This window comes from Atheta coriaria, unplaced genomic scaffold (genome assembly GCF_025399875.1).
Source record: "Atheta coriaria isolate IRGN ID8LTWV9N9 unplaced genomic scaffold, Caltech_Dcor_3.1 hic_scaffold_7_pilon, whole genome shotgun sequence".
NCBI classification, from domain to species: Eukaryota; Metazoa; Arthropoda; class Insecta; order Coleoptera; family Staphylinidae; genus Dalotia; species Dalotia coriaria.
In genome coordinates, this window is record NW_027045449.1 from 1,805,457 (window position 1) to 1,825,614 (window position 20,158).

The window sequence follows — 20,158 nt, forward strand, 5'->3', positions numbered from 1 at the left end:
AAAATGTCATTTTTTAGCACTTTTAGTCGCATTTTTCGACCTTTTACTCTTTGAAATTAATTAATTTTAAATTCCTAGCTAATAGAGAATAATGTAATCTATCATAATCTACTTTCCGCTGGTTGCTATCTCTTTTAGTTTAGAAGATATTCGCGATCGAAAATCGTCGAAAAAAAGTATCAAGCACCCCCCCTTGCCCATTTTTTTCTTATGACTCAAAATTTCATCTCTCAAATTTCGATTTTAACTAGTCTATCTTGTAGAGAATGTTTCGTAGATTAAGAATCTACGATTTGGCCTTCCTATCTCTTTTACTTTACGAGATATTCACAATTAAAGAAAATGGTCAAAAATTGAAAAATGTCATTTTTTAGCACTTTTAGTCGCATTTTTCGACCTTTTACTCTTTGAAATTAATTAATTTTAAATCCCTAGCTAATAGAGAATAATGTAATCTATCATAATCTACTTTCCGCTGGTTGCTATCTCTTTTAGTTTAGAAGATATTCGCGATCGAAAATCGTCGAAAAAAAGAATCAAGCACCCCCCCTTGCCCATTTTTTTCTTAAGAGTGAAAATTTCATCTCTTAGATTTTGATTTTAACTAGCCTATCTTGTAGAGCATGTTTCGTAGATTAAGAATCTGCGATTTGACTTTTCTATCTCTTTTAGTTTACGAGATATTCGCAATTGTAAAAAAATCATGTGTGCAGTTCACACACGGTAGAAGTAAAACCTACACTAAATTAAAATACTAAATATTAAATTAAAAAGTAGATTACGTATTCATTATCGAAGAAAATCTAAAAAATCTAAAAATATAAACAATTTATAATAAAACATTACTTTACTGCCTTCTAGTAGCGATGTTAGTAACTTTATTGTTTCGATTCAGTTTCCTACCGTGCGTGATGGTGTATAATATGTTGCATACTTCAAATCAGCAGACTAGTGTTATTAGTGTACTTCTTTTTTAATATTAACACTAAATATCAAAATATTTATTAATAACTAAATAATTTTAACCTAATGCAAGATAAATTTACCTATAATGGAAGTAGTGACTATTTTAGACAGTGATAAAATATGTAGGACTTGTTTGAATCAATGTACAGAACAAAATATGCAGAATATATTCAACCATGCAATTTCTATCAAAAACACTTCTTATGAAGCTGTTGCAATTAACAGTATGATTATGTTATGTGCATCTGTTCAGGTATTAGTTAATTAATCACTTTAAACTAATAGATCATCGAAAATATATGTTTTTTGCGTTTTAGGTGACAGAATCAGATGGTTTACCTCCACACATTTGCTTGCAGTGTGTAGATTTTATAACAACAGCTTATTCTTTTAAACAAATGTGTGAAAGGTCTGATAGTACTTTAAGACAACTATTATCTACTGAAGATATTAATTATATAGACGATACAAAGTTAAATTTTGAAAGTGAGTCTCAAATTGTCCAAACCGATAAAATTGAATCAGAAAAATCAGAAATTTTAATTTATGAAACAAAATTACAAGAAAATCATGATGAAAACATAGAAAAAGGTTCAACAAATGAAAATTTACCATTAGAAGACACTGAAGGTCCTGTTTTTCTGTGTGAACAATGCACTTTATGTTTTACATCATTACTAGACTTAAAAAACCACAAAAAACTACATCATACAGGATTATTGAGCTGTCAAACATGCAAACAAGTATTTTCATCAGCAAGTACATTAAGTAGACATTCCAAGGTAAATTTTTATAGCAATAAATAATTTTATACTAAATAAGTCATTTTAGGTGCATGCCAATAAAAGAAGATACATCTGCAGTGAATGTGGCAAAGCATTTGCACGAAACGACGATCTCACTCGACATATCCGCACACACACCGGTGAAAAACCCTACAAATGCAAAATATGTGATAAAAGCTTCTCGCAATCATTCCGTTTGTTAGAACACACCAGAGCACACGCTAATGAGAAAGCATACGTGTGTGCAACATGCGGAAAAACGTTTTCTCGATACACTTCGTTAGCAGCTCATAATAAAACGCACAGTGGAATAAAATCACATCAATGTACGATTTGTGGTAAGGCTTTAGCCGGGGCGCAGTCACTGGCATTGCATATGAAGATCCACGAAGGTATTAAGGATCATAAATGTGAATATTGTGGTAAAGGTTTCTATACTCTATCTAATATGATTATTCATCGAAGAATACACACTGGTGAGAAACCTTATGGATGTAAAGAGTGTGGAAAGTGTTTTTCTGATGCGTCGAGACTCACAGTACATTCTAGGATACACACAGGTGTAAAACCATATAGATGTGAGGTTTGTAAGCGCGGATTTGTAAGTTCTTCTCAGTTGAAGAAACATTCGAGGATTCATACGGGTGAGAAGCCGTATAAGTGCACAATGTGTGTTAAAGCATTCCTGCGATCACATGATTTGAGAATTCATATCAAAACACATACTGGTAGGTGAATTCAATGTTTTTATGTGGTTTGTTAAAGGAATTTATTGTAGATGATCGAAGTTACAAGTGTAACGTGTGTAATAAAGGTTTTTATCAATCCTCTACGCTAAAAGTTCACATGAGGATACACACGGGGGAAAAACCATACAAGTGCAATATTTGTGAGAAGAAATTCTCCCAAACTGGGTCTTTGTATACACATATGAAGACACATGATGTTTTGAGTGTGATTGAAGCTGAAAATGGTGTGAATTCAGTGAGTTCTTTGAATATTATTGGTAAAGATGACAGTATAGAAGTTTTTACTGAGTAAAGTGATTAAAACAATTTAATTGTGTATAAATTGTTTAAAAATGAAATATATCTTATATTTATTAATTGTTTATGATTGAAAACAATGTTTAAAACATGTTTTTAGATGTTTAATTACGGTTTGAAGCAAGTTTTATTGCATGGGTTGTTTGAGTGTGATGTTGGTTGCCTACCATGAAACATTAAAACTTGATTTGTTTAAAATCAAATCAATTTTAATTATATACACGACGAATCTTTAGATGTATTTATTGCTGTTAATAGTGTTATGTAACTTACCAAACTATATAAGCTGTTTGTGATGCTTTCGGCAAGTATTGGCATGCATAATCTTGGCATTTGTTTTGTTTGAATAATGCATTAGCAAATTTGCTCAACTATTTACAATTAGTTGCACACATAAATCTCGCGCTGGCGGCGTGAAAGCCAGCCTAAAATCACCCGTCGGGCCACCTAAAGCATTCCGCGCTTGGCTCGAATATTTTGAGTTGATTGTCAAAGCAAACGGGCAATAAACGTCAGCGCAACACAAACTCGCCGCCGCCACCGCCGCCCGACTTGCCATTAATGCAACGAAATGCAAGCGTACGGGCCAATTACGGCGCGCTTTACGACCGGGCTAAATCCGGACGTTTTTAATGAACAAACGAAGAAAATTTCAGCCAAAAATTCACTCAAGCCAAAATTTTTACTCTGCCACTCAAAATGGCAATGCATAACACAAAATAAAGCAAAATAAACGCCATTTTGTAGTTGTAATGGTAAACGAAATGAAAGTTTGTAAATTATGAGCTGCTTTAAGACGGAAATGATAAAACATGAAATATGGAAAAGCGCAGCCGGTGGAAGACGAATCGTCGCAGTCGTCACTCGCGCATTTGAAGTTTGGTCACGCTGCGTTTGCGGCCCTCTTGTGCCGTTTTACTTTACGCACTTTACGCGCGTTTTTCTGGCGCACGCGTCATCTTCGAACATCCAAACGGTCACAAGCGTCGTAACCGCGACTAACGACAACCGCAACGACATCAGGAAGGTATAAATCGGCCCAGTGACTTTAACAATCCTCTTCGAACACGCATCTCCTGCGCCCATCTCGCTTCATCCCGCGTATCAATCAGCAAGCGTAATTTTTAATAGCGTACAATAAAATTAATCAGTCGACAGACGCTGGCCGCCATCTTGGTATATATCGTAACTCCTTTGATTTTAGTTTACGAGACAATATAACAATGGCCGCGCTTGTTTCTGCGCAAGTTTCACGAACGACGAGCAAATGAAGCGAGTGAGCAAACATAACGTTGTTTATTGTGTAAAAGACGCTCGCCGCATGTCGGCGAGAGACAAAACTCCGCTGCACAAATAAACAAACAAGTTTTGTTTAGATTACGTACTTACTAGATGATCTTCAGAATAAACTCTGTCATTTTTCACTAAAATTTGTAGGGAAATAAATGGTATTTATTGTGTTAACACTCGTTTTATTGTTTGACTTACGGTTTTATTAGTGGGACTGTGGGACTGGTGGAAACTGACGTTTTGTTTGTTATTTCGGATTTTCCATTAACCAGTTCATCTTCTTTTTTAGGAGGAAACATACGATGCTAATATGAACACATTCAGTCATAACTCTTTTGATTTTTGATTGAGTTTTGTATATAGGCAACCCAATATACAGGAAAATGACATTTTAACCTTAAAAAAGTAAAATTTTCAAATTTACAGTTAAAAATGAGATAAAAATAGATTAATACTGATTGTAACATGTGTAATTTAGTATGTTTTGTAAAATGTTTACATTTGCCGATAATTTTCTCATGATGCACGCAGTGTTTTGTGTTTAACACATTAATGCATCGATTATATTATGCGCACGCGTAAATAAATGCATAAATGCACCGCAACGACGGTTATAAATCGTAAACCTAACCTAAAACGCCGAAAAATGATGAATGAATGCATGACAACGATCTCAGCACCTCGGCTCGTCGCATTTCGAAGCGTCGTCGTCGTTTTCGTCGTGGTTGGAGGTCGAAAATATTTCAAACTCCCGCTGCGCGCACAATTTTGTTCTCTCCTATACAAAATATTCTCCCTTGTCTGGCAGTAGTGCTTGTTAGTTGGATTTTTAATTTTAAATTCGCCGTTATTTCTATTTTTAGCCGAAACTGACTTGTATCTTTTGTTTTACGCTGTAAAAAAACTTGTCACTGGTAGTTAAGTGTTTTTTTGTGTGTCGCGTCGTCGAGACACTGCTATTAAAAGTTTGGAACAATTAAAAATACGCGGCTCTAATTAAGTTTAAATTTAGAGCTGAATTTTCAGCGTGCGAAATTTCTAAATGTATAAACACACCTGAATAAGCAAATTATGTGCGTTGGGGTTAGAAAACACAACAAAAAACAATCTGGTATCAAAGAGATGTGCGGCGACGACGACCGGAAGTCGATTTATATTTTTCAGAACACAATATTAGTCTTTCCAGTCTTACTTCGCCATTAATTTGCGCTCGAGCGTTTCACAAGCGGCGTGCATCGTGCATATTTTGTCTTTTTCTTCATATTTCGCTCGAGGGATCTTTTGGGGGCTTTCACGGTCGCCGTCGGCACTTACAGAAAGAATAAGAGTTGTTTCCTTTTGCTACTTTGGCAATGGCCCCACTTGAAAAAGAAAAAATACAATAAGTTGACTTTTAACTTGTAACAGATTCAAGAGTTTTTTTTTTCATTTTGAGTTTTTGAAGTTAAAATTACAATTAAATTTTATATCTGTGTATTTTAAAATATTGTTACTAAAAATGTCTGCTTTGTCGTTGAAGACATCCGGTTGTCCGAATTTTATTGCGTCCACATTGTGTGTTGAGACATTTGTGAGTTTTTTGTGAAAATGATTGAAAAATGTTTTTCCGCCGGCGTTCGCGGTGGCAGAGGAAATGTTACATTTAAAAATAAAGAATTCGGAATTAATAATACGAGATATATTGCGGTAGATGGCTGATTTCGTGTAATAACTTCTTTTTTCTTTGGAAAACTGCCAAAATCATAACTTAAAAAATTTTGAACTTTTGTTTTGTGAATATCTTTTAAACCACTCAACCGATTATTACCAAATTTTGTAGGTATATAAATAATTTAATAATAAAACAATATCAAGAAAGAAAATATAAATATTTTACTCCAGAAAAAAGTTATAGACAAAAAACTATGAAAATACTAAATCCGTTAATATATGCAACCAAACGTGCATTTTTTTTACATTTAAAATGGCGTGGATTTAAATTTATGCTAACTGTTTGTGTGTTTCATGTGTTATGTATAGTTTAATACCATTTTGAATACATTTATGAATGTTTGCTTCACGGTGGCTTATTGTGCGGTGCCACCGCGTCGCGAGTCAAACAAAACCATCAAATGAAAGCCGCGTGAAATTCGAGATTAACAGCCTGCGCGAATCGCCCGCCACAAAAATCCTTTATACCGACGCGCCGATTATGACAAACATTTTAGTCTCGCTTCTGGTTGTGCGCTCCACGCCGCGATTTGCCACGTTTTTCAACATCAAATGACGAAATATCAAACGGAGGACTTAATTTACTCAATTTACATCCAATTAAAATGTTATTTCAAGGCGTTTCAAAGCTTTTTATTCAATATTTATAATTTTCTATAAAATCTTCTTAAAATGAACTTTCTAATAATATTTTATTGATTATTCTACGATTTTATTCAACTGAATTATAATTTTTTTTTAATTTTTAGTTTTTTTCGAATTTTTTCTTCTTTTTTTCTTCTTTTCATGTTTGAATACTTAGTGATTTTGTTTGTACTGTTGACAATATTGAACTGACATTAATGACCACCAATCCAAACTCTTCCGAGGATATTTAGCAACGTGTTTAGCTGTTTAGCAGCTAAATAAAATCGAAAATCGAGTTGAAAATAGTTTTTCGTAGCGCGATGATAAATGTCGTTCGGTCGCGGCTAGAAAAACCGAAACCTGAAAACTGAAAACTTCGAATGTTGTTTCGCACCGTCGAGTTTGGAATTGATGTTGGCGTTTCGGTGCGTGAGCCTGCCGAGAGCTTTCCGAAATGCTTGTCAGAATCGCAACCGCCGCTACCTTTCAACTCTGGAAGCACCACGAAGCATTGGGGCTTGACGTGAACCTGGACAGTGAAAAGTTATCGCTATCATGGGTATCACATAACATTAGTACATTAGTCAGACCTGGCTAAGGAAATTAGACATTTCGTTTCGAAATTTTGCTGACACAGGCAAAGCAGCGGTCGGCAACGGTTGAAAAACAACGTTTTTACTTAGTTATTTTTTAATAACTTCAAAACGGTTGAAGATATTTCCATATTTCTTTTATGAGTTTATTCTATATTAAATTCTGCATCGGATAATATTTATTTTTATAAAAATTTCTTATAATTTTAATAATTATGACCAAAATGATAGAAAATTTTAATTTATTTTTTGGAATTTTTTAGTTTTTTGTTAATAACATTTAAATAAATAATTATATATTTAAAATGACTCCAGGTATCTATTGGGATTATAATTGTACATTAGTATGTCAAATTTGGCAATAATCAGATGAATAGTTTAGGAGTTATGCACAAAAACGCAAAATAAAATACTTTTGTCAAGTTGCGATGTCATGATAATTATGCAGTTATTCTTTAATAACTTTTAAGATAATTAAGTTTTCAAGGTAATTCTTTCACCAATGAATTAAGAATCAAATTATGCATCGTACTTGATAAATATTTGGTCATTTTATGAAATTTGTACTGAGTAATCAACAAAAATAACAAATATTTCAAAAAAATAATTTAATTAACTTCTTTTTACTGTAATTTTTAAAATATAATTTCTTTAGTATATTTTTAAAAACAAATAGTCGCAGAATTTAATAGAAAATTTACTCCTGAAAGAATTTTATGTCTATCATTTTTTAGTTTTCAACTTATTCAACAAAAACTCAAAAAAACTCAAAAAATAAATAAAAACATTCATAATAAGCAAAAAATATAATATTTTCTCAATGTACAAATACAATAAATCATTAATTAAGTAATGAAGTACTCACTATCATTGATAATACAATAACAAAAAAATAAATACACATTTCAATAATAATAAATGTTCAATAAATTTACAATTCACAATAAATCTTCTAAAATTACAAAAAATGTACAAAAAATGGCACGATTGGAATGAATTACATAAACCTAACAATCTCAAGAATTAAATTCATCATCATATCATCATCTACATCATCTACAACAATAATTATTGTGAATTCCAATCACCTTCCATCCGCCACACACTAAACGCCCGACTCAGCTTCTCATGCGCCGTAAACGAGCAAACATTCCCACAAACATCCTTATCAAACAACTCCGCATCACCACTATGCCCATCCGCCAGCGTATGATTCAAAAAGTCAATGTATCTTGTCGCCAGTTTCAACGTCTGAATCTTGGAGAGTTTATCCGACGGCAAAGTCGGAATACTTTTTCTCAGAGACGCGAAAGCATCATTCAAACTTTGCGTACGCTGACGTTCCCGGACGTTCGCATTCACCCTCTGCGTCTGCAACTCTTCAAAACTCTGCGGAGACTTCCTCCTAGCCTTGGCCCTTGAATTTTCATCTGTCGAGGTGCTTTCCGTGTCCGAATCACACGTTTTCCGCTTTCTGCGACGATTTGTCTTGAGTATTCTATGTCCCTCAAGGTCACACCCGTTCAAAACATTATTGTTTATGTTATTATGATTGTTATTGTTGTTGTTGTTGATGATGTAGTTTTGTTCATCATCCGCGTCTTCGACTTCCACTTTAATATAGGGGACTTCTTGGTGTAGTTTTGTTTTGTATCCATTGTTGAGGTTAGGTTGTCCTGGACCAGGACTATACTCATCTGATAATGGCGGTGATTGTTGATACAGATGTCTGTCTTCTTCGTAGTATCGCAATCCGTATTGGTCACTGGGTTCGCCTTTTTGATAATTGTTAAAGTTTTGTATTTGTAACGGAATATATTTTGTTAGGTTAATCGCATTTCCGGGGGTATCGCGGTAGTGATTATTGGTTAGGTCTGTTAAGCGTGTTGGTGAGTAATCGCCGCCAGGATAATCAATTTGATGTCCTTGATGTGGATGATGATGAAGTTGTTGTTGTAATGGGGATGATTGTGGACTGTGATGCAGCATGTTGAGGTGCACATGTTGATTGTTGTCAACTAAATCGTACATGATTGTTGTTGTTGTTGATGTTTGATGCACTGGGTTTATAAGATGCACTTATTTTGTAGTTTGTGTTGCGGAAACATAAAATCCACTCTCGGTTGGGTGTGATGCACGAGCAGCGCGACGATTTGAAAATGTGATGAGATGTGTTTCGGGCGATACTTAAGTCGGGAGTCGGACGTGAGTAGAGAAAGGCGGGTCGTGTAGCCAATGGCGCGCGAGAATGGGATGTACGGTGGTGCTGCGCATGCGTGAGTTACTTAGGCGCATCCCGCCGTGAGGTATGGTTGTATCTCTTTCTTGGATATGATTTTCATTCAACTACACGGAGGTTCATTCACAATTTAAACAAAGGAATTAGTTTTTTTAGTTTGATTTTGGTGTAATAGTGAATTTTAACGGTCTAAAGATGGTAAAAATGTGTTTTTGTTTGGTTATTTATTAATAATTCATAAAGTGTAAGATGTAGATTAATTGTTTAAACGAAAATGGATTCTGTGTTAAATTTTCTATTAAGTACAGTACAGTTTGGTCTTAAAGCTGTTTTATTCATAAAATTATAAGCAATTAATTATTAGTTTTGTAGAAATTTTTGTTTAAATTTATTTTTGTTGTTTATTATACCTAATTTTTACAAAATAACAAAATATTTTATAGAAATAAATGGAGAATTTATTACTGAATCAATTAGTGAAAGAATCATAAATTTACGACGATTAATTTAAAAGTTATAAACAAAAAACTACAAATAATCCTGACTAAAGTTTTTTAGACCGGTAAAGTACACATGACGCCAACCAAAAAATTAATTATTTTATTTTTGTTTTTTGCAAATATCTTTTAAACTACTCTTCCGATTTTAACCAAATTTTGCACAGTTATAAACAAACACTTAGAAAAATATTATCACTAAAGAAAAGTTTAATTTTCTTTGTTTTTAATGAGATATAAACAAAAAACTATTTGAAAACACATGTTTTTTAAACTTGCCATAAAAAAACTTGTATATAATTGGTCATCGATTTAATATACCCACAAAAACGTGTTGTGATGAATCTTCCCACGTCCTACAGGAACCCAGCACATGTGTTGGCAAAAGTTTCATTTCAAAGTTTTTATTGCGCCGGCCACATTCTTCTTCTAGTCGCTCACTCACCCAAACTTTAAAACTCTACTTTGCGTGCGACTTTTGTTTAATTTACTACGGCAGCAACAAAGACAGACAGTAGATGAGTCGAGGAGAAGACATATCCTCCGCATCTGGCATGCAGACGCGCGCTACGCCCGCGCTTATTAAAAATTCGCCGCCCGGACTTTAGGGGCACGCACCGACACGAAAATCATCAATGGCGATGCGGAACACTTGCAAGAGGTCTTCGTGAAGATGCAGATGAAGCGGTCATAAAGCAAGGCGCGTTCGACGATCGGATATTCCGAAACGTCGATCGACAGATGTGGAGAAGAGACACATGGTCGAAATCAGAGTTTATTAGATGCGGAATCGTAGTGCAAGATGTTTTTATTTTTATTATGTTATTGCAATTGGGAATTTTTCGGGATGGACAGAAGGTGGACACATTTGGTGTACACATTTGGCGGACACCTTGTCGTAATCAAAGAAAATTATAATTTCTCACGTAGAAATCATGTGAAAATGAATAAATCACGTGCGCTATATTGGTTGCATAAATATACACGTTTTTTTATAGTTTTTTGTTTATATTTCTTTAAAAACAATTTAAATTTTTGGTTTCTTTAGTAAAAATTATTTATTTTGTCTTTGTTTATAAATATGCAAAATTTGGTTATAATCGGTTGTGTAGTTTAAAAGATATTTGCAAAAAACAAAAATAAAATGATTAAATTTTGCTAGTTGGTGTCATATGTACTTTACCGGTCTAAAAAACTTTAATCATGATTTTTTGTGGTTTTTTATCGATAACTTCTAAATTAATTGGCTTAAACTTATAATTCTTTTACGAATAGATTCAGAAATAAATTCTGCATCGATCTATGTAAAATATTTAGTAATTTTATAAAAATTACATATAATAAACCAAAAAAATAAAATTAAACCAAAATTACTATAAAAATAATAAATTTAATGGAACATATTTTTATTTACCTATATTTCGGCATTGAAATTATGAATATTTTAAAAAGAACACAAAGTTGGTAACATTTGGTGGCCAGATTGTCATAAACAATCTGTTTTCACGTTTCTCACGTTAAAATCACGTAAAAATCACGTGCGTAACTTTGGTTGCATATTTATGTTCATAAAATATGACAGTAGAATCTGCGTTTATGTTTTTAACGTAAAATTGTTTTGATATCGATTAAATTAATAGAATTACAATAATGATAAGTTGCATTACGATTATTTATTACACCTAAGTCGGAAAGTCCACTTAGAAAGGGATTTCCCTCTTCAGCTACCTATTTATGGCGGTTTACACCGGGGATAACACCAACGCTGTTTAACGCTGTTAAACCCGCTGGGGGTGCCAAAGGCATATTGTTATAAAATCTATAGGATTTTCCATGTTTACCAGTGATTTGCGTAATATTATAATGTTATTACATAAAAATCACACAAAACATCCAACAAAAATCATCAAATCACTTATTTTAACCTCAAAAATTAAAATTTTATTGAAATCTTCAAAACAAATTATTTTACTATAAAATTCATGGGTTTTTCAAACATTTCGGAATCTCCTCTCTCATTAATTCACATCGACGTCTTCACAGTCCGACAGTATGATTGCGGGCAGTTTGGGAGCAGTTTTACAACACGCACTAATCTTGTTTACAATAAACATCTGCCCTCCAAACGTGCGCCCAGCCATCCGAAGGTATTGCGGGCCTTTCCCCACTTTCCAACCAATTTAAACCTGAAAATTCGCTTGCAAACCTTGTAATCCGCAAAAATCAACTCTAATCCAATCTAAACACATCCGAACTGACTTAAGTCACTCCATCTTCCACGTATTAGTGACGTCAGTGTATATCCGGTTGAATATTTGCGTGGTTGTCGAATAAAAACATTTCACATGACTTAAGTCACATAAAATTTAACGATATGTACTAGTAGGCGAGTTGTATGGACCCCCGAGAGACAGATGAGGATGTGATGCAGCTGCTTAATTAACTTTTTGTTTATTAGCCCAGCGAACGCGCATTAATTAACTTGCGGTGCGCGCGCGTAAACCAAAGCCTTTCACGTTTTAAGATTTAAGTCAGTCTTAAAGTGACTTTAAACTGTGCGCGTCGCGTAAACGTCGATGCGACTTTCTCACGACGTTTGGATGTGTGTAATTCGATGATGCGACGTGGGGAGACATTTTTTTTTTTTGCTTTTGGTTTTTGAGTTGGATATGTTGGAATGGAGAGCAGTTGGTGCGTTAAGCTGCGTGTTGGTTTTTTAAACGCGTGTCTGCGTCATTCTTTGTTTGGTGACGTTATTACGCCCCGTGTGAAGCTGTCATCTTGCGACGCCATTATTCGAGCGTGAAGAAGCAGCCAGTTGGCTTTTTAAGTCTTCAAGGGGGTGCAAAACGGCAAAAAACAGAAAAAAAAACAGAAGAAAAAAAAAACAAGAAAATACTTAGTTTTTTTCAACTGACTTAAGTCACTTTATAATTTTATTAAAATTCAATAATTTTAGGTTAATTTTCTTTAACTGACTTAAGTCACTTCAATAAAAATTAAATTTTTAAGTTTAAATCATCATGAGAACAATTTTTAGGTTATAATTTTATTAAAAATCAATAATTTTAGGTTAATTTTCTTCAACTGACTTAAGTCACTTCAATAAAAATTAAATTTTTAAGTTTAAATCATCATCAGAACAATTTTTAGGTTATAATTTTATTAAAAATCAATAATTTTAGGTTAATTTTTTCAACTGACTTAAGTCACTTCAATAAAAATTAAATTTTTAAGTTTAAATCATCAGAACAATTTTTAGGTAATAATTTTATTAAAAATCAATAATTTTAGGTTAATTTTCTTCAACTGACTTAAGTCGTGAAATAAGTCGAAAACAATTTTTCGGTTATAAAATCATAAAAATTGATAATTTTAGGTTATGATTTAAGTCAATTTAATTAAAATTCCATTTTTTTCAACTTAAGTCAATTTATAGGTATTTATAGGTCTATCTCCATGAAAAACATGTTTTTATCCAATAAGATTCCATTTTCTTCCATTTTATTACCTGCCATGCCTTCCAATCACATTACAACAGGTGCACAAAGGCATTATACTCTTAACTCACCATCCTCACCCAATCACCACTTCCCACCTTCAAAAAAACATGGCGTCACCCCATAAAGATAAATTTTCCACGCCACATGCTTAAATCATTTTAATTTGATTAATGACTTTCTGCATTCTCTTCCTCCGCCTGTTCTAATTTAAAATCCACCTCAGATTGATCAACATCCGAGATTTTACTTAAGTCATTTTCGCTTGTTACCATAAACGTCCGGTGAGATTCTCTGGTATCAAAATGTACCTGTGACAAGAGGCTTTGAACAGTTGACAATTCTCTGTCACGAATTACTGCTTCTTCTCTATGAAGGCAGGAATCACTGCTTTCTTCAGTGACAGCTTGGTAGCTGGATGAATCACTGGATTCTTCTGCTAGTAAAGCTAAACGTTCTCTTTCCGCGCATAATTTTCGTAGTTTTTCTTCATCGTATGGTGGAGGTTCGTACATTGGGTCATATGCGCATGGGCTACTGTCAACACGATAGTGTTCGAAGTTTACTTTGGCGTTATGTGCACAATAGGGTCCAGGGACTTTATTGCGGCGGATTTTTAACTCGCGGACTTCATCTTGTTCGAGTTGGTTGTATACGTAGTGTTTGTAGTTGTTTGATTGGTGTTTTGCGACTTGTACGCCCTCTGGTGTACGGAAAAGTTGAAAATCTACGTGGGATTGTTCATAGACTCCAGCCATGAACTGTCTTTCTAATACCTAATAATTTAAACAGATTTAATAGTTGTTTATTGAGGTAATGTTGTGTTTTGGGTTGCCTACGTACTTCTTTTGATAAAGGACCAATATCATTACCAAAAATGTATAATATTCGTATTCTTTGGTACTTTTTAATGCTTAGAAGGATTTCACATAAGCTTTGGTCGGTTATTTGGTTTTACTTAAGTCTATCAAGCGTAACTTTGAATATGGTAGACCAAAACTCAACGCTCTACAAATTAATCATTAAAATTTAATTTAAAAGTTATTAAAGTTGGTTTTTGATTACCTGGCACCAATTTCTCCAATTGAATTACCTGCTAATACAATTCCTTGCAGTAGAGGTTCAGTCATAAAATATTCCGCGAGTTTTTCGGCGCCATAATTACTGATTTTATTATAACCTAAATCTAAAAGCATTAATGTTTTGTTTTCGATTAATCCACCCATCATTGCTTCGATTGCGTGGCCATCTATGCCACATTTTTGTAAATGTATTTCTTTTAAAGTTCTATTTTGCTGTTGAAAAATATTTTAGACAAATTAATTATTTAAGGTTTTAAAAATAGGTTAGGTTTATCTTACTGAAAACATAGTGCCTAGATGCTCCGCTAAGAACCCTGGATCTGGTTGATTAACTTTTGAAAGTGGAATAATATCAGATAGATCTAAATTTTTTAGACTTTTATTCATTCCGCCATCTCGTCTAATGGCCGCCATGAAATGCGGGAAACTTGCGACTGTTTGACCCGTAGCTCCCAGATCTAATTGTTCTATTGTGTTGTTTTTTGTTAGTAGAACGTAGAAATCATCTCCACACTATTTAAACAAATTATATTAATGATTAACAAATACTATTACGTTTAGTAAATACTTCTGAACCAAATTTATTTCCAGTCAACTTTAAAGTCTTCAATTTTAACGTTTTCCAACATTTACATAGTGAATGAATGCCTCCACAACGAATATCACATCCTGTTAGATTTAAAAACTCTACAGAATTCTCCTGGGAAAGAAAACCATCGCATAAGATTTTCATTCCGCCATTATCAATGCGATTATAAGACAAATCAAGTTTAACAAGTGTGGGATATTTCTTAACAAATGTTGTTATCAAGGGCATATCGTCTGTTTCAACACGTCTCCTACAAAAATCATAATTGTGTAATATTGGTTGCCTAATTTATGTTTTATTTGTAAGGTTAGCTTCAGGATTAAATTAGGTTATTACCGTATGCGATATTGTAGTTCATTGCCTTTTAATCGCAAATTCCTTGTTCCATCACTATTTTTCTCAATGAAAAGCGATAAAAATCTTCTGTTAATTCTCTGCGTTGTTCTTTGTATTTCGGGTCGCACATGCAATATACATCATTAATATTGGCTTTACGTGAATATTTATGAGCAAAAATGCTTAAATTCATTGTAAATCTATTTTTATTCACTGATTCAACATATAAATCAATGTAAATTATTGTAAATGTCAAAGATTACGTCAAAATTGATTAAAAATCCTTAAAACACGCTGATTTATCATAATTTGTTGCATAAAGTGAGAAAAGGTCAAAGAAACATGAAATAATTGTCCAAAGTATGAAAACGTGCTACAAATAGTCATAACATCACATAATAAATGTACACGAGTCAAAAATATTTATTACATAACTCATCAATTTATTTACATCTACAAAATTAAATTATTCCATGCAAATTCTTACAATACATTATAGATTCATTGATAAATATATTCCATCTGCTCTGTGACAATAGTACTGGTCTAAAAATAAAATTTTGGAACGTTATCACAACCAATAATTAAATTTCTCATTCGTTCTCTTTCTTTCTTTCTTTTTTCTTCGCTAAATATGTTTGAGAGGTTAAAAGATATTATTTTGTATCCATTGCAGAGCTGCCTTGACATTAGTCAATTTAGCTCGCACTAAGAACGAAGAAATTAGGAGATATTCAGTATAAGTACGTCGGCCCTTGCTGTAGTAGCTCGAATTCGAAGTCGATTCAAATTGAGTTCGTCCAGTATCATACGTTGGGTATTCATTACGTTCTGTGTCTGATTGTGGGTTACTCAAGCGTCCCTCGCAGAGCACTTTGGTAGTTAAACAAAGCAGCCATTGAAGAATCTGCAAAATTAATAATTTTGTTTCAAATAAAAAAAAATAGTTGATTTAGTAGATGAATTATTGCATTTTAGTCTGTAATTTTAAAAAATAAAGCAAAAATTCTTTGATTTTCTTGTGATGTCAAAAGAGTGATTGGTGTGTTGCCTATCTAAGCAGTTTTCCGAATTACTTCAGTTTTTTTTAAATAAAATAATAATAAATACAAACAATTTACCTCATTACTGGTAGGTAGCTTCACCATGGGTTTCAACCATGCGCTTGGTGCCCACAGATACAATTGGCAAACATTCGCCGCAACTTCCGCATCCAATCTCCTGTTAGGATTACGTTTCAAGAGATTCGCTACCAAAGCATGAAAAACATCCGGGATTTCATTATCCTCACCACCTAGACGTGGTAATTCATCCTCTTGATAATTCCCAGCGCGTAATTTACCATTCAGACCATCATAAAACGGATTATTCATGCCAAAAATCTCATATGCAATTGTAGCAGCCGCCCACAGATCACTCTTGTTATAATTCAACAGACTAAACGTTCCCGGAGTCTGATTAATAATCTCCGGCGCCATTAAAGCAGTATTTCCACCTTTATCAACCTCATATGAGTTGTAATTAACAGTTAGGTGTTGATTTTGATCCGCTAGGCAACAACCAAAGTCAGAAATGACCAAAATCGGCGCATCTTTTTCAGAAATATCAAGGAGTAAATTATCTGCTTTCAAATCACGGTGAGCTATGCCATGCGCACATAAATGTGCGACGCCTTCAATAATTGTGTGAATAATAAAATTGACTGACGGATTGTAATCGGGGAAGATGAAGAAAGATATTCTTGAAGACTGCATTCATATCTAAATAATTACAAAAAATTAAATTAGATAAAAATTTAAACTTTTAAAGATATTTAACACTTACTTCTTCATAATTAAGAATAAACTCATGTTTCTGCCTTCACCTTCAGAGTGAATCCTCTGCGGTAGAGCAGCCGGGTACAAATTAGTAGCATCTTGTAATTCAGGGACGAAATCAGTGAAAACTGAGTACATTGCGACGATGTTCGGGTGTGGTGGCAGATGTTTTTTACCATTAGACAAACTATAAATAAAAATGTTACTTTTCGTGTATTTTATGTTTGAATTAGTGAACTTACGCTAATTCCCAGTCAGTTATACCAACATTACTGAAATAGACTCGCGCAGGAATAGTTTCCTTGTACATAGCGCGCAGAATCGCCATGCCATTTGATTGGATGTCATAATTGAACATCATTTTGACAGCTAGAGGATAAGTAACATCTTGTTTTGCGGGTTGCGTTGTTGGAACACTACCAAAATGTCCTTCAGATACAATTTCTGTGATTTCTGAGTTGTTTTCATGATGTTGAGATGTAGTTTCAATGATTTCTGGTTCATTTTGTAATAATCTTGCTGTGTAAACCACTGCGTTAGCTCCTTTTCCAAGCACAGACCCAAAATCAAGGTTTTTTACACCTATTGCTTCCTCACTGTTGACAATTACTTCAGTATTTTGATAATGCCACTTAATTTTCGATACAGCTTCCTGTAAAATATTATTATTAGTTTTAAACATTGTTTTAATGAAGTTTAAATGATTCTTACTCGTATTTCCCAACATACACCTTCCAATTCTTCCTCCTTGGTCAAAATCCCAGCCCCAGATGCAAGACTAACGCCAACCAAAGCAAAAAAGTGACCGGAATCACCGAAGAGCATCCTCTTTGCGGCTTCTTTGCGTAGTTTTGCCGCTAGCGAGCTGGTCACGCGATTGAGGACGTTGTCGACGAGAATGCGGCGCGCATGAAGACCAACCTGCAGGCCTACGGAGCGTAGCGCAAAGGAGCGCGGCACCAGCTGCGCCTGCTGTACCTGACGCGCCGCATTTACGCGCTCGCCAATGTTGCTCGTATGAATGTCTCGCTTTGGGACGCCCGCGTGCCTGAAGTAGCACTGACCATGCCGGAATAAGCGCGAGGCGATCGCACGCAACGACATTTTACCCAACGCATGGAAGCGCCACGCCTGTGAAGGGTGGCTTCCGATACAAAAACGATTTACTTACTGAACGAAATACGTCGTAGAACTGATCTGACGGGGGTGTTTTCGTAAAGTACAAAATCCAATAGTCTAATTATGAAGCATGATGTCACCTTCTTGGCAACCAGACTCACAACACAAAGGTTTTTGACAGATTTTATTAATACAGAGTAAAATAAAAGCCTTAGAATAGGTTTATATGATGATAATTATAGCTAGGATTAAATATTTTATTATATCTAATCAAAACTTAATCATATATTCTAATATTTTAATCATTTTTCTAAATTTAAAAATCGAATTTTTTTGACATCTTCTTGGCCACCTGACGACACATTTGTGAACTATTTGACATTTGACATTGACACAAACGTCACAAATCATATGTTATTAAAACGTACACGCAAGTGTACCACAAATCGGACCAGATTTGCCCGATTTGAGCCGTAAAAAAAAACACGTCGCGCACACCACGCTCGAAATGCATAGTTAAACCCCAGCGCGAGTTGCTCCTTCCGACATGTGGCCCGCGCGCACGTTCTGCGACCGCATTGCCGCGTAATTATTAATTCCGTGAACGAACATTCAGCCTGCACGCCGATCACATTCCAATTACAGCGCAAAATGTCGCGAAACCGCAAGCCGACGAGTGCGACGGTGCGCCTCAAGCAGGATTACATGCGGATGAATCGCGACCCAGTGCCGTACATTACCGCTGAACCACTGCCTTCCAACATTCTAGAATGGTACATGAATTTTATTTTTTGTTTGTTTCTGATTAGTCTAACTTGTTTTATATGTTTTCACAGGCATTATGTAGTTTGTGGACCAGAAAACACCCCATATGAAGGTGGTTACTACCATGGCAAGCTAGTATTTCCGCGTGAGTTCCCCTTCAAGCCGCCGTCGATTTATATGATAACGCCCAGTGGCAGATTCAAGCCCAACACGCGTCTGTGCCTCAGTATTAGTGATTTTCACCCAGACAACTGGAATCCTGCATGGAGTGTGTCTACAATTCTCACTGGCCTATTAAGTTTTATGGTTAGTGTGCCACGGACATTATGAATATTTATCTTTCATTAACATGCATTTGATAAATTTAATGTATGCAACCCAAAATACACCTATGTAATCTTTGACTTTATCTTACAGAACGAAAAAAGTCCGACGGTTGGAAGTATAGAAACGACAGACTATCAAAAACGTCAACTTGCCTACCAATCACTAGAGTATAACATAAAAAACAATCAGTTTAAAGAGTTATTCCCTGAAATTACAACAATGATCGAGGTAGGCAATTTCTTATACACCAAAAAACAAAATGGCTGATTAATATAACCTGTTCTGTTTTATGTTTTAAAATTGTGTTTAGGAGGAATTAGCTCAGCGGAAACAGAATGAACCACCAGCACTGGATCCATCGCACACCGCACCAGGCACAAGTGAACAGTCGACATTACAAAGCTGCGTCGTGAACCTCGTCGTCTTCGTGGTGTTTGCATGTTTTGCATTTGTCGTCAAACACGTGATGGTCGCGTCAGCAGGTAACGCCACCGAGGACGCCATTTAACTTGTTGCATAAAGACAGAAAATAGCAAAAAGAAACGAGAAATATTGTGATAATCGACTTTGCTCGAGTTACCTAATGATGGGAGAAATATTACGCATATGAATGAATAATATAATTGCATGAGGGGCGGCCACCGCGCATGGTAAACAAATATTTTAAAGGGCAAACACGACTTTTCTAAAGAGTCGCTAATATAAGATTTTAAACCAAGAAATGAACTTGTACAAAGTTGTAAAAAGTGTGCATGCTGAGCATGATCAGATGGGGTAAAACAATATGTATATTCATGTAAAAAATATTAAAAAAAACACTTGGAAACACAACATGATAATTAGGATGATTCAAAATGGCGCATTTATAGA

At 34.6% G+C, this 20,158-nt stretch overlaps 5 protein-coding genes and 1 long non-coding RNA gene across 6 annotated transcripts; 2 read left to right on the plus strand and 4 right to left on the minus strand.

The window, feature by feature from the left end:
- The first annotated feature begins 944 nt into the window (after positions 1-944).
- Positions 945-2,857, plus strand: LOC135796067 (zinc finger protein OZF-like). Its single transcript, XM_065307956.1, has 4 exons — positions 945-1,219; positions 1,284-1,748; positions 1,798-2,479; positions 2,530-2,857. The coding sequence occupies exons 1-4, from the start codon at positions 1,052-1,054 to the stop codon at positions 2,790-2,792; spliced, it is 1,578 nt and encodes a 525-aa protein (XP_065164028.1). The 5' UTR covers positions 945-1,051; the 3' UTR covers positions 2,793-2,857.
- A 1,221-nt stretch (positions 2,858-4,078) lies between these two features.
- LOC135796069 (uncharacterized) lies at positions 4,079-4,718 on the minus strand. Its single transcript, XR_010549234.1, has 3 exons — positions 4,587-4,718; positions 4,286-4,483; positions 4,079-4,221 (listed from the first exon to the last, which is right to left on the minus strand). It is a non-coding gene; the product is annotated as an uncharacterized lncRNA (long non-coding RNA).
- Positions 4,719-7,808: 3,090 nt separating this feature from the next.
- On the minus strand, positions 7,809-9,191 carry LOC135796068 (protein twist). Its single transcript, XM_065307957.1, has one exon. The coding sequence runs from the start codon at positions 9,046-9,048 to the stop codon at positions 8,086-8,088; it is 963 nt and encodes a 320-aa protein (XP_065164029.1). The 5' UTR covers positions 9,049-9,191; the 3' UTR covers positions 7,809-8,085.
- Positions 9,192-12,899: 3,708 nt separating this feature from the next.
- On the minus strand, positions 12,900-15,561 carry LOC135796086 (leucine-rich repeat-containing protein 34-like). Its single transcript, XM_065307978.1, is given in 7 exon segments — positions 12,900-14,029; positions 14,097-14,209; positions 14,212-14,261; positions 14,319-14,548; positions 14,615-14,848; positions 14,904-15,174; positions 15,261-15,561. Coding segments are annotated over 6 exon segments (1,482 nt in total). The 5' UTR covers positions 15,153-15,174; positions 15,261-15,561; the 3' UTR covers positions 12,900-13,423.
- A 104-nt stretch (positions 15,562-15,665) lies between these two features.
- Pink1 (PTEN-induced putative kinase 1) lies at positions 15,666-18,334 on the minus strand. The gene is given in 6 exon segments (XM_065307972.1): positions 15,666-16,167; positions 16,382-16,941; positions 16,944-17,020; positions 17,085-17,264; positions 17,320-17,729; positions 17,789-18,334. Coding segments are annotated over 6 exon segments (1,881 nt in total). The 5' UTR covers positions 18,182-18,334; the 3' UTR covers positions 15,666-15,906.
- A 252-nt stretch (positions 18,335-18,586) lies between these two features.
- On the plus strand, positions 18,587-20,119 carry LOC135796088 (ubiquitin-conjugating enzyme E2 J2-like). The gene is made up of 4 exons (XM_065307983.1): positions 18,587-18,969; positions 19,033-19,267; positions 19,379-19,516; positions 19,599-20,119. The coding sequence occupies exons 1-4, from the start codon at positions 18,848-18,850 to the stop codon at positions 19,794-19,796; spliced, it is 693 nt and encodes a 230-aa protein (XP_065164055.1). The 5' UTR covers positions 18,587-18,847; the 3' UTR covers positions 19,797-20,119.
- Positions 20,120-20,158: the final 39 nt, after the last annotated feature.

Coding starts and splice junctions, on each gene's coding strand:
- LOC135796088 (XM_065307983.1), top strand. CDS start 18,848: ATGTCGCGAAACCGCAAGCCGACGAGTGCGACGGTGCGCCTCAAGCAG. Junction 18,970..19,032: donor CCTTCCAACATTCTAGAATG/GTACATGAATTT, acceptor ATGTTTTCACAG/GCATTATGTAGTTTGTGGAC. Junction 19,268..19,378: donor CTGGCCTATTAAGTTTTATG/GTTAGTGTGCCA, acceptor TTTATCTTACAG/AACGAAAAAAGTCCGACGGT.
- LOC135796067 (XM_065307956.1), top strand. CDS start 1,052: ATGGAAGTAGTGACTATTTTAGACAGTGATAAAATATGTAGGACTTGT. Junction 1,749..1,797: donor CATTAAGTAGACATTCCAAG/GTAAATTTTTAT, acceptor AAGTCATTTTAG/GTGCATGCCAATAAAAGAAG. Junction 2,480..2,529: donor TCATATCAAAACACATACTG/GTAGGTGAATTC, acceptor AATTTATTGTAG/ATGATCGAAGTTACAAGTGT.
- LOC135796068 (XM_065307957.1), bottom strand. CDS start 9,048: ATGTACGATTTAGTTGACAACAATCAACATGTGCACCTCAACATGCTG.